Here is a 14129-nt window from a genome sequence, read left to right as displayed (position 1 = left end):
TAAATTGATTATTCATTTTAATAATTCTTTTGTGGCGTTTGGATGTATGCAAAGTGGATTGTACTTTCTAGATTGCCCTATTAGAACGAATGTTGCTTCGAATGTTGATTTGAAATGAAAAGCAACTCCAGTGAACTTAACATATCTATGGCATCTAAGATTAGGTCACATTAATTTGGACCGAATCAATAGATTGGTAAGGGATGGGCCCTTAGAGTGTCTGAGGGTGGAACCATTCCCTACCTATGAGTCATGCCTTTAGGGCAAAATGACTAAGAAACTCTAGTACCTAATCTGTTAGAGTTAATACACACTAATGTGTGTGGACCCATAAATATACAAGCAAGGTATGGGTATGAGTATTTTATAACTTTCACTGATGATTACTCTAGATATGGATACATATACTTGATGCGTAGAAAATCGAAAGCCTTTGATAAATTCAAAGAGTTCTAAGCCGAGGTCGAACGACAGCTCGATAAACACATCATGTCCTTACGATCAGATCGTAGAGGGGAGTATTTATCGGATGAATTTAAAGAGTACCTCATATTGCAAGGGATAGTTAGTCAACTAACTAATCCAGGAACACCACAATAAAATGGTGTATCCGAACGACGCAATTGGACTCTATTGGATATGGTCTGGATGATACTCACTTATAGTGAACTACTTCTCTCTTTCTGGAGGTACGCTTTAGAAATGATTATTTATATTTTGAATAGGGTTCCATCCAAGTCTGTAGCTAAGACACCCTTTGAGTTGTGGAAAGGGCGTAAGCCCAGCATTCAACACTTTAGGGTATGGGGTTGCATAGCACATGTGCAAAAGCAACAGACAGATAAATTGGAATCCAGGACTTCAAGATGCTTTTTCTTAGGCTACCCTAAAGGCACGATAGGTTATTATTTTTATGACCCGATTGACCAAAAGGTTATTGTAAGTAAACACGTCACATTTCTGGAGGAAGAAATGTTGACCAACAGGTCCGAACCTGTAGTCATTAAAGAGTTATTGGATAACTCAGAAACTTTACTTCCAAAAGTGAGACCAATTGACATACCTGCTGAAATACCAACACCTCAAGAACCTCGATGCAGTGGGAGGACTATTAGACCACCCACTAGGCTTACTCTTCTAACTGAAGAGGAACAAACAGTGGAAGAGTTCCACATGGTATCGGTTGAATCGAATGATGATCCGATAACATACTCTGAGGCTCTTAAGGATGTTGATGCCACTAGGTGGCTGGAGGAAATGCGCTCTAAAATTGATTCGATGCATTTCAATAAGGTTTGGACTCTAGTCGATCCACCACTTGGCGTTAAGACGATTGGATGCAAATAGATCTTCAAGAGGAAGAAGGGCACAGATGAAAAGGTCGAAAGATTCAAAGCAAGACTGGTGGCAAAGGGTTATACCCAGAAAGAGGGTATAGACTATGAGGAAACCTTTTCACCAGTGGCGATGATGAAGTCCATCAGGGATTTTATTGGCTATTGTCACACACTTTGATTATGAGATCTGGCAGATAGATGTGCAAACTGCATTTCTGAATGGGTTTCTTCAAGAAGAAATCTATATGAAACAGCTAGAGGGATTTTCTTCCTTAAAGGAAGAAAGAAAAGTGTGTAAATTGCAGAGGTCAATTTATGGACTGAAACAGGCTTCCAGAAGCTGGAACATCAGGTTTGATCAATCAATCAAATCTTTTGATTTTGATCAAAACATGGATGAACCATGCGTTTACAAGAAGATCAGTGGGAGTGCAGTATGTTTTCTTATTTTATACGTAGATGACATATTGCTGATGGGTAACGATGTGGGGTTTCTTTCATCAATGAAACAGTGGTTATCCACAACGTTCTCAATGAAAGACCTTGGTGAAGCTAGCTGTATCCTTGGGATCAAACTCGTGAGAGATTGCCAAAAAAGGATGCTAGGCTTGTCACAGGCTACCTATATAGACAAAAACCTGGCCACATTTAGCATGGAGAACTCCAAACGGGGAAGTGTCCCTTTCCAACATGGACTCAGTCTTTCCAGATCTCAATGCCCTCAGTCTCAGACAGACATTGAAGAGATGAAGGGGATTCCCTATGCCTTTGCAATAGGGAGTCTTATGTACGCTATGTTGTGTACGAGGCCGAACATTTGCTATGCAGTAGGTATCATAAGTCGTTACCAATCTAACCCTGGACGGGAACATTGGAGTGTTTTAAAAAATATCCTCAAGTACCTGAGAAGGACTAAGGACTATTTCTTGATTTTTGGATCTGATCAATTGTCAGTTCTGGGTTACACAAACTCGGATTTCCAAACTGACAAGGATGACAGAAAATCCACGTCTAGGATGGTATATCTAATGGGTGGAGGTGTCATCATGTGGCGGAGTGCAAAACAGAAATCTACAGCCGATTCCACTACCGAAACAGAATACCTTACAACTTGTGATGCAACAAAAGAAGGTGTTTGGCTAAGGAAATTCCTATCAGATTTGGAGGTTGTCCCTGACCTTGTCAAGGGCCCTATTCCCCTGTTATGTGACAACAGAGGGGTCATTGCAAAAGCTAAGGAGCCTAGGGCTCATCAGAGGAACAAGCACGTGCAGCAGAAGTATCCCTCATCAGAGAGATTATCCAACAGGGCGATGTGAGTATCTCCAAAGTGGACACAACTGAAAATGTGTCAGATTCCATGACAAAGGGTTTGTCTCCTGGAGTGTTTAAAAAACACATGCAGGGCATAGGTTTAAAATGTATGGGGAATTGGCTTTGATGTACAAGTGGGAGATTGTTGGATTTGTGAGTCCATCAAACCCGGTTCGATATTGAACTTTTATACATTTTGGTTTAATATTATCACATGCGATATAAAATTTTTGAGCATTATGTGTCTGTAAGTTTTACTTAAAATGGTAGTTACTACTAGGGTTTGGGCTGAACACCCTTATCATATGGTCGTCGCATTGGGTATACCTAGACATGTGATGTTAGGGTACGAATGCGAGTGCTCACATGATTGATGTGTGTATTGACAAAGAATCTACTTTGTCGATTCCCTCATGTATTACTGCCAGATGCAGGAAGGGATAGACATGTGTCACTGACACCCTTTACCTGAGGGAACCCTGTCGCTGCAAAGTGTGATCGCAGTCTTTGGTTCATCAATGATTGAGACTCAAGTGAGTCAAAGCCAGTGTTTTGGGAATGCGTGAACACTTTGTGAGTGAAGGAGTTACTCAACATGGTCACCACTGCCCGATTGGGGAACACTAAGATTGAGATTGTCTGTGTATACTCGGATCAGAATCTGGATCCAGTGCCGTTTTAGAAATGATTTTTACAAATTCTATTTTACATAAAATAATGGATTATAGATATAATTATTTGAATAAAGTGTTTTATCGAGTTTTGCGAGACCCGATCAGATGCACAGACACTCTTATATGGACATGTACTATGGAATGGGGTTTGGCAGTACAAGTGTACATGCCCTAGATTCCATAATGATGGTGTTGATTAGTGGGGGGGGGGGGGTTGTACATGATATTTTATTATCATGTAGGGAGTTATTTAGAATTTGCCAAAATAATTGATTCTTTATTTAATTAATAGATATGGTGCTAATTGTAATTATTCATAAATTTAAATAAAGTAATTAATTAAATCATTCCCTATTAGATTCTGCTTTTTCACCAATTAGAAGCACTTTGAGTTTAAACAGAATTGCCAAACTTAGAGAGAGAGAGTCGGATTCTCACTGTGTTTTAATTCTACCCATCTAGGGTTTTAATAAAACCCTATTATTATAAATAGGGACCAAAATGCAGAAGGGGAGCCAAGTCTCCATGTTTTCTGCCTACTCCCTCTTAGATGTGTTTTGGTCCTCCCCCCTCTCTCTTGTGATCTCTTCTTCTTCTTCTTGTTGCTCCCTATTGTGATTGAGAGTTAGGGTTTTAGAAACCCAGATCTATGCTTTAAGAACTGAAGAGCATCTGGGATTGGCTTGAAGAAGCTTGGTTGCACCATTGGTAGTTCAGATCTGTTTATTTGGAGTGCTCATTGGAGGAAGAACCATTGTCTATAGGAGGAGCAACACTTGAGGCTCATCAGGTTAGCAATTCTTTATTAATTCCTCTTGATTTTAATTATTTATTATTTATGGGATGCGAAAGAAACCCAAATCGATTTGTTTCCGCTGTGCATTTGGGTATAGGATGGATCTCTCTTTCCATGAGATGGATTAGAGATGAAGTTCTCCATCTCTTTTGGGTTCCATAATTGCATGGGACACAAAAGAGAAGGACAGGGCATTGGTTTATCAGAAAAAACCTTAATTGGGATGTACTGGGCGACCATGGGAAACCCTGAAATTTAAATAGGGTGCCCATGGGCAACCGTGGGCTAACTCAGGGCGTGCAATACCCTAATTAGTTTATGATTGGTTTCCTAGGGGAACCATGACTTGATCCCAGGACCGTAGTTTGACCTACATAAATAACTAGATAAATTTGCAGATGAGAGAAGTTAGTGGATCCACAAAACTCAAACGTCACAAAAATCAAACTTTTGAAGATCTACAAATAGAAAATCCCATTCGGCGGTGTCATAAGCCTCTTGAATATTGAGCTTCAATCCAATACTACCACCATGAACCTTTTGGGAAGGATATGTACTAATTCGGAGGCCATACTGATATTTGAAAGGAAAAAAAAAACCACCTTTTCTCCCATCAACCTTAGGAATTAAGGTTATGAAGTTGTTGTCTGTTGATATTAATTGTTATCCTTGATTATCTCTCTACAAGGTGTAGAGTTATATACGTACAAGCAATATCACATGTGAGATCTTTACAACTTGTGAGATCCTTTAAGGATCCACTTAAAAATGGAAACTATCCTATATGATCTTTGGTTAAGATGGAAGGTTACATCATATCACATGTGATGATAATCAAATTAGGAAATGGTTAAGCCATATCACATGTGATCATAACAGATTGGGAAATGGTTAGAATAGGTAACAGCAATGCAATCCTCAAGATCCTATAGAACACTGATATGGTAGATTTGATCTGTGATCCTTCACGATTCCATCTTGGTTGCATGGCCAGCTCATGCTTGGGAGAAAAGATATTATCTCTGATATTCTCTTGGTTGATATTGTCCATGCCTTTGGTAATAACTTAAAGAAATTACCAACAACCAAACAAAAAACAGATTCGATAATATTCCAATAAGATCCCCAAAAAGCTCCTAGAAAACCATCTGGATCAAAAGAAGTCTCAGGATCAAGATCAAATACAAATGCCTTAATGTCATCTGAGGAAGGAATAACCGTAAGACAAGCATTATCTGAGGCAGTCACCGAAGAAGGACTACAAGAGAGAACATCTGGATGAGATGTAATTGTAAAAGTAAGTTTATAGTATCTTATAGAGAAGAGCATAGAAATTAATAATCTACCATCCTCAAAATGTGATCTTATTCTTTTTTTCAATAATTTTTATGGACACTTAAAAAAATTGTACCTGTGGGTGGATATATATAGCAAGCCATACATTAATGCATTGTTTTCACAAATTGATCTTTCCAAAAATATATACATTCTTACTCTCTAATTAGGATCTAAATTCCATCAAAGTTCATCCTAAGTGGAAATGTATATATTCTCCAAGTTTCAACATTCGTTAATATGGTCAACTAAGCACCCTGTGGTTCCTTGATGTTCAAGCAAGAACCACATATAACTACATGTTGGGGCATCTCGATTTTCTTCTTGTGATATCCGTGTAATCTCCTTGTTTGTGAGGGTCTCTCTTTCCAGTCTTTCTGTCTTTCCCTATTGGGTGTTTTGTATTCTTTGGGCTTCGTTGAATAAATTCAATATTCACCCAAAAAACACAAGAACTTTAAAATCGACCCTCTCCCTGGCCTGCCGATTGAACAGGAATTGAGGATTGTTGAGTTAGTACTTAAGTAGATTTGATGAAAAAAAATAAGAAAAGTTATATAATATTAGAAAATAGTAAAATACAAAAATTCATAAAAATCCAAAAAATTATGAATCTTATTCTTTTTTTTTTTTTTTTTTTAAGATATTGCTTCCTCGAACGTTTGGCTCCTATATCCCAATTTTGTCTCAACGTACTGTCCGAGTTTTCTAGTCAAATCTTTTGGCTTTTAAAGGTTGAAGAAGTTTTTTTGGGTTCAAAAGCCTAGGGTTTCTTTTTTACATGAACGGGAAAGAAATACTAAGTTTTTCCATGCCTAGGTCATGTCCAATCTTAAAGGCATAGTATCAAAATTATTCTCAATGACGTTGGAGTTAGAATTCAGATCCTACGAGGATGGCTGATGTTTTTATGAAATATTTTGGTTCCATTTTTATTACATCCAATCCTCTTGATCCATATTTCATTGAGAGTCTTTTTTATCCTATCATTTCTAATGAGGACAACTTGTTACTTATAGCCCTCCGCATGAAGATTCGATTAAGATCGATGTATTTAATTCAGTCCTTTGAAAGCACTAGGTCATGATGTAATTCTGCCTTCTTCCCCCCAACCCCCACCCAAAAAAAAAAAAAAAAAAAAGGAAACGGAGTGTTGGAACTTCCTTAAGAATGATGTTTGGTCCTTTTTTTTCTGATGAAATGATGTTTGCCCCTTTGTTCATAAGTTTTTTGTCCCTTAATATTAATCTTCCATTTGGAACAAATCACACCCTCCTCCCTTTAATACCAAAAATGAGATTACTGAGCATGTAGCAGATTTTCAGCCCATTAATCTATGTCTGTAACCTAAAAAATAATTATAAAAATTATAGCCAATGATGGGCTTGGGCCTTGTTACCCACGTTCTGGTCGTGGCCCAATTTATGATTGATTAATATTACCACATATACCATTAATGAAGGAGCTAACTGCATGAACAGTGCCACATATATGATTAGAACATAATAATAAAGAAATTTATTCTATATTTCTTATTGTAACTCGAAACATTACATTTCTTCCTTTGTTAGTCAATTAAACATAAGCATTAGCAAGCCATAGAATATGCCATTTTTAACATAGATCTTCTTATTCAGATCTTCCCCAGACCCTGTTAATCGCGGGAGTCTTGTGCACTGGGTACGGCCTTTATCTTAGTATTCAAAAACTTTATTAATATCTTCTCCGGCCAGAACAACTAACTTCAAACCTTGCAGTTGAGAAGAGAGTGAGAGTACAGGCAGTTGTGCATTCATGCTTATTAATTAATTAATAATAATCGATGTAGATTTTGCCGGCATTGAGATCGGCAATGGTGGCAAAGGCTTCTTGAGACAAATCAATGGTTCCTTGGCAACCGGATGGACAATAATCGACGATCTTAACGGTTACGCTATTTCCATAGCAAGGTTGTAATACCCCTTGATTTGTAGGGCCTGTGCATGTGACGGTGTAATATGTACCACATGCTGCTCCATTGTTCCAAACTACATCACTTGCTGCTGCGATCATAGTCCCTTCGTCTTCATACCCATAGCACGCTGAGGCTATCAAAATTAATTAAACACAAATTATTCATTTTGATCAGATCGATCAATAAAATGATATCAATAAGTGCACGCATAAAGGAAGTATATAATATAAGATGATCTTAATTAATTAGTGGGAACTTACGAACATAAGGTGCGGTGTAGTAAGTGGCAGTTCCACTTGCTGCTGAAGCAACCGAGGTTAGGGCTATCACCATAGCCATCACCATTACAACACGAAGCTCCATTCCCATCTTTCTTTCTTATTAATTATAAGAAGATCGACTCAATTCTCTTAATTTTACTGTGACTACAAAATTAAGTAGAATTGAAGGATAAACTCTTCACTCTTGGCTTTCTTGCTTTAATTAAAGGGGGAGAGAGGTTGCATGTCCTTTTATAGGGGAGCAAACGAAAGGATGACAACCCCTTTTAAATTAAAGTTTCAGGGAATCTTCATTTGAGGAGCCATTATTTGCACATCTAATTCACTGAACCAAATGACTTCTAATTAGAAGAAAGGCACATCTTCTTATCTGTTCTTGTGTTCTAGTAATGACTGTTTGGGGCGGTTGGCTAGAATATGACCAGCTCTCAAGTGAACCTGCTGCTATCTCATTCTGGTGGTCAAAGTCTTTAATTTGCTTAATTGGTCTGCTTAATTCTTATTTCTTTCTTCCCTTGCTACTGGGTTGGGGGAGAATGCGTGATTTAGGTTGGCCGCAGCATGATCCTTGAATCCCAAAAGTATATTCTAGGTATAGATAAACCCTGCACAGTGCCACATTCGAATCGAAGGGTTGATATGATAAAACCATCGATCACATAAATATATTAATTTGGATTAATTTCATACACCAATAGTTTCACGTCATCCCATACTACTAAATGTGGAATAAGTTTCTACGGGTGCCGTGGTCAAACCATGTGAATATGTTATTATGGATTAATTTCAAACCAAATTGATTTCCCCATGTGTTGATATAAAAGGCCTGTATCTAATGAGAGTCACCACTGTGAGGTCTGAGGCTGTACAGTTAATATATTGTTTTAAAAATGTATAATTTTCTTGATGCAATGGTAAGATTAATTGCTCCATTGTGACCAAGTAGTCACAAGTTTGACTTTGGAAACAGTCTCTCTGTCAAAGCAGCATGGATAAGGCATGGATAAGGCTGCGTACATTATGACCCTCCCCAGACCCACCATTATTTCTTGAAGCACAATGGCCTTTCAAAAACACAAGGGCGTGCTATTTATGAGCCATTTAATTGAGAATGATAACCAAGTTTGACCTATAACTTTTAGGACAATGTTTTCTTCCACCACTGGGTGAATATTCAGCCACCATCTTAGGATTTAAGCCCCTATTAGGGTTTAGTATGTTCCCAAAATATCCTCCCAATAACCTCCATCTAAACCCTCCTCGTGGTGGAAGGAAAACTCAATCCTATTACTTATTAACCAAGGATTTTCTCATATCCAATGGCTTGAGTGATTAAATCATATTTTCATGTTGCAAAACAAGGTGTCGACGTGAGAATACATCCCACATTATTCGTGTAGGATACACTTTTTCTTTGCTTGATTTCACAATTTGGATGTCATTTCTCAGAATGCCCATTGACACAGAATACAAGGGTGAGTTTATTTGGTTAAATTCTAGGAACACAAATTTTATAGGATTCACTATTGGTGGTACGGGCCTAAACTCAAACAACAAGAAGTCTTTGGAATATCTAGATCAATTTATTTATCATTATTAAGTTGGTTGTTTGGATGTGTTCGATCGTTACAAGAAAAGTTGGCTTTAGCGGTAGAATTTATTATCGTTAAAGGCCACAAAATCGTTTATTATATCATTTACCAGCGGTTTTTCTCCTGTCGAAATCTCCTCTAATTGTGTCATAGGCAATCAATTTTAGCAATATTAGCTACCGCGTGTAATTACTGATTTAGTGTACCACTAAATAGTTTACATTTAATGATGATAATTACCGCCACTAAATATTCATATTTTCTTAATATCCCAATAGGTTAGGAGATATTAGCAATAGTTTATTTACCACTACAAAAGGTAAAATAATCATCGACGGTAAATAAAACGTTGCTATATGTATTTATTTTATTTTTAAAAAAAACAGCCTCACCCCCACCCCTCCTTAGCCTCGAACCCCCACTAGGTCTCTTGACTCGTCCCACCCTCACCCAGCTCCCAAACCCCTGCCACCACCACACCCCACACCCGCACCTGTGCTCCACCCCTACCAGGAACCTTTATGTTGTGAAGTATAAATCTTATGAGCAATGGCTCCCTTAAATTTTCTTTTGACTGTCCTTTTTTTAATGGGAAAAGGTTCTTTGAGCTGTTGGGGTAGTTTATGCAAGCATCTCTCTGTCAATCTCTCTCCTCCTCACATGAAATGACCTCACTGCCCTCCTATATACGATACACTATTTTGTTGCACCTAATTGATGCGGTTCCCTATGCCATTTTCTCAAGACCCTTTTCCATTTTTTATATAACTAAATGCAGGGAAACTATTTTCACAAAAAAAAAAAAAAATAATGCAGAAAAACTATTTGTAATTATGGTGTTTATAGTGTTTTTTTTTTAATCTAAACCATCTATTCCCACTTAGAGTTGGGAAAATGCACAGTAATGTCTAGAGTATTGGTACACATGCATGGACATATATGGGATGTGTGCCAACAAAAAATAGGATATTTGATTGAATTAGACATTAAAATTTGACATATTACTATTCTAGAAAATATCCTTTCTATCCACTGGTCAAAATAGACATATCATCAGTCCACATGATAGAATAGATATACTTTGTGACATTTGAAAAACAACACTACACATATGTGACGATAATAATTCACTTAATTATCATAATCCATCTTTTGAAGGCGCCAATTTTTACCATTCTATTGAAGTCTTAGCTTGGACCCAAAAGCTTTTAACTTCCACTATATTGTCATTTTCAACCTAATAAATAAATAGATTGTGTTTCACTAGACTAAGTATGGAGCTTTGAAATACACGTAGATAATTGGATCAAGTGACAAATCCTACCCATTTTTCTGCGTTTAAGTATTAATTGCTTGAAAAAAGCATGTGATGCAATTTATTTGGACAAATTAGTCTTTATTCTTTCATGGACCCTGAGACATCCAAATGGCAATAAAACAGTCAAACTTAAAAAGAAACAACCCTACCCACATAACATGAAACGAAAAATAAACTAGAAAAAAAGTGATGATCAAATGTGCATGTGATGATGGTAGCTTACTCTATTTCTAAAGAATATCACACTTTTTTTTTGCTAAAAGGTTGTGTATATTAAGACGAAAAAAATGATACAAAAGGCCTGAAATAACTAGAAACAAAAACAAAACCACTAGAAGGAAACCCCCACCAATGATAGAAACAGGGGAACCACTAGCAGCCACACAAAAGGAAGAAAAAAAAAAAAAAAAAAACAATTGTTGCACCAAAAAGTTAAAAGGACCTAAATCTTGGACGTCCTTGTGCATCCAATTTGAGTTTCTCTTCCACTGAACTAGGCCAAGATTGAATTGGAGATGAGAGTTCAAACCTTGCTGCTGATTTAGCAAGGAAGTTAGCCACAAGATTTGCCTCTCGAAAGCAATGAGTAATCTTCCAAACTGAACATGCTAGGAAGGATTGGAGAGCCATCCATTGTTGCCAAACAACCCATGGCACCATGGACTTTGAAACCATGATCACTACTGCCACCTAATCACATTCAACCCAGAATTTAGAGAGATGAAGCTCCTTAGCTTGCCCCAAACCACATATTAGAGCATTAAACTCGGCCACAAAATTTTTATTAATCACAAGGAACTTGCAAAAAGAAGAGACCACCTGAGCATTAGAATTTCTAAGAATACCCCTTGCACCCGCCTTACCTAGGTTGAGCAGCGAACACCCATCAATATTAATTTTAACCCACCCCAGTTGTAAAAAAACTATTTTAACCTTGTACTAAAACTTTAGAATTAAATTTACAATACTACCCTTTTCTTCTCCTTCTTTCCCAAATCGCTAAACCAAGAATGAGAATGGAGAAAAACCATTTAGGGTTTTAATAACCACCACCGTGGTCTCTTGCGGCGACCGAACCAGAGGCCGGCGGCCAAGCTCAATCACGGCCAACGACCGTCAAGGTCCGACGGCCATAACCAAGGCCTCAGATGCCGGTGAAACCCCAAAAAAACAAAAATCCCTAAACAACTTTTCCCCTGTTTCGTGAAGAAAACCCATTAAGGAACCTATCTGTGCAAGCCAAGATCAGAAAGATCTTCATGCCTGCTCTGAGCTTCACCATGACTGAAGGAAAGACCTTCGAAAGGGGTGGAATAAGTCTTAAGAAACCAACTGAATCTGATGGTCAGATTCAGATTAATTTCACAAATCAAATCTGAAAAAAAAAAATCCCCCAAAAACAGGGTACCGCCATCATTACTGCTACAAAGATAGATGAAGGGAAAGGAGGAGAAAAATGTATAAAAAAACACGGAACAGAGAAGGGAAGAAGAATGAGAAGAATAAAAAAAGAAAAAAAAAAAAGCAGCGGCAGTGGGAGATTTGCTTTGATTTCATCTGAGGTGAATTTCGGTTTTTGGAAAAGAAAAAAAAAAGGGGGAACATCAAGGATGCTTTAGATTTGCTTTGATTTCAAGGTGAATTACATTTTGCTTGCATTTTTCCGCTGATCTAAGAGCCGATCTCATCAAGTTTTACTGATTACATCCAATATCTCCTGGAATGAAACCCACTTCTGAGATCTGTCAAACCTTTGAATCTCCAACTTTTTGGCATATTAAACTCACCACCAAAATTCTCGGTAGAATGCTAAAGAGCAGAAAACCATTTTCTTCTCCACCCATCCACAACAGAGATAGTGTTAGGGTCCGAAGTTCGTGGGCTTTGATCGTAACAAGTCTGTTCATGCCTGTCTTCTCTCCGGTGAACTTCAGAAATTGAAGCCGATGGTTGAAGAAGAAGGGTGCTTGAATAAGGGCGTGAGTGAAGGCAGACTCTTTGTCAGTGGTTTTCAAGTATATCTCGGCAAGCCATGTTTCAAATTCGTTGTCTTTCCGGCGAACTTCAGTTTTGGAGTTGTAGGTCATTTAGGAAGAGAGTGCATAACGAAGAGGAAAACATTCGAATTTGGGGGTTTTTTTTTGTAAGGGTAATATTGTAATTTTATGTTGCACAAGGGTAGTTTAGAGTTTTAAAAATATTTAAGTAACTGATTTCATCATTTAACGGTGGATCACTAACCGTAGGGAGTAATCTGAGTATTGAACTCTAATACAGAGGGTGATCAAAGTATTTTCAAATTTTAAAGAGTGATCTGAGTTTCGACCTATTTTCAGGGGATGTTCCATAAATTTCCTTAAAAATTATGGCCAATGATGGGCTTTGTCACCTATGTTCTGATCGTATCCCAATTTATGATTGATTGATAGTACCACAAATGCCATTAATGAAGGAGCTAAGGGCAAGAACAGTGCCACACATAAGATAAGAACATAAAAATAATAATAATAAAAAAAAAATTATTCTTTTATTGTAACATGAAATATTACATTTCGTCCTTTATTAGTCAATAAAACATAATTAGCATTAGGAAGCCATGGAATATGCCATTTTTAACGTAGAGACCTTCGTATTTAGAAACATTATTATTATATTCTCCGGCCAGAACAACCAACTTCAAACCCTGCAGTTGAGAAGAGAGTGAGAGTACAGCCAGTTGTGCATTCATGCTTATTAATTAATTAATAATAATCGATGTAGATTTTGCCGGCATTGAGATCGGCAATGGTGGCAAAGGCTTCTTGAGACAAATCAATGGTTCCTTGGCAACCGGATGGACAATAATCGACGATCTTAACGGTTACACTATTTCCATAGCAAGGTTGTAATACCCCTTGGTTTGTAGGGCCTGTGCATGTGACGGTGTAATATGTACCACATGCTGCTCCATTGTTCCAAACTACATCACTTGCTGCTGCGATCATACTCCCTTCGTCTTCATACCCATAGCAAGCTGAGGCTATCAAAATTAATTAAACACAAATTATTTATTTTGATTAGATCGATCAATAAAATGATATCAATAAGTGCACGCATAAAGGAAGTATATATAAGATGATCTTAATTAATTAATTAATGGGAACTTACGAACATAAGGTGCGATGTAGTAAGTGGCAGTTCCACTTTCTGCTGAAGCAACCGAGGTTAGGGCTATCACCATAGCCATCACCATTACAACACGAAGCTCCATTCCCATCTTTCTTTCTTATTAATTATAAGAAGATCGACTCAATTCTCTTAATTTTACTGTGACTACAAAATTAAGTAGAATTGAAGGATAAACTCTTCTCTCTTGGCTTTCTTGCTTTAATTAAAGGGGGAGAGAGATTGCATGTCCTTTTATAGAGGAGCAAGAGGAGGACAACCCCTTTTAAATTAAAGTTTCAGGGAATCTTCATTTGAGGAGCCATTATTTGCACATCTAATTCACTGAACCAAATGACTTCTAATTAGAAGAAAGGCACATCT

The 14129-nt window shown here is 37.5% G+C and overlaps 2 protein-coding genes across 2 annotated transcripts; both read right to left on the bottom strand.

Annotated features, from left to right (window-relative positions):
* Positions 1-7251: 7251 nt before the first annotated feature.
* Positions 7252-7781, bottom strand: LOC122660529 (EG45-like domain containing protein). The gene is made up of 2 exons (XM_043855872.1): positions 7671-7781; positions 7252-7543 (listed from the first exon to the last, which is right to left on the bottom strand). Exons 1-2 carry the CDS (start codon positions 7777-7779, stop codon positions 7266-7268), a joined length of 387 nt encoding a protein of 128 aa, XP_043711807.1. The 5' UTR covers positions 7780-7781; the 3' UTR covers positions 7252-7265.
* Positions 7782-13342: 5561 nt separating this feature from the next.
* LOC122659152 (EG45-like domain containing protein) lies at positions 13343-13857 on the bottom strand. The gene is made up of 2 exons (XM_043854296.1): positions 13749-13857; positions 13343-13620 (listed from the first exon to the last, which is right to left on the bottom strand). Exons 1-2 carry the CDS (start codon positions 13855-13857, stop codon positions 13343-13345), a joined length of 387 nt encoding a protein of 128 aa, XP_043710231.1.
* Positions 13858-14129: the final 272 nt, after the last annotated feature.

Source organism: Telopea speciosissima, chromosome 4 (assembly GCF_018873765.1).
Source record: "Telopea speciosissima isolate NSW1024214 ecotype Mountain lineage chromosome 4, Tspe_v1, whole genome shotgun sequence".
Lineage (NCBI taxonomy): Eukaryota > Viridiplantae > Streptophyta > Magnoliopsida > Proteales > Proteaceae > Telopea > Telopea speciosissima.
This window is presented reverse-complemented; position numbering and strand designations above follow the sequence as displayed.

Bases quoted from the DNA above. Each gene is read 5' to 3' on its own strand.
- LOC122660529 (XM_043855872.1), bottom strand. From the start codon at position 7,779: ATGGGAATGGAGCTTCGTGTTGTAATGGTGATGGCTATGGTGATAGCC. The intron at 7,544-7,670 runs GTAAGTTCCCAC...TAATTTTGATAG, and splicing joins CTACACCGCACCTTATGTTC to CCTCAGCGTGCTATGGGTAT.
- LOC122659152 (XM_043854296.1), bottom strand. From the start codon at position 13,857: ATGGGAATGGAGCTTCGTGTTGTAATGGTGATGGCTATGGTGATAGCC. The intron at 13,621-13,748 runs GTAAGTTCCCAT...TAATTTTGATAG, and splicing joins CTACATCGCACCTTATGTTC to CCTCAGCTTGCTATGGGTAT.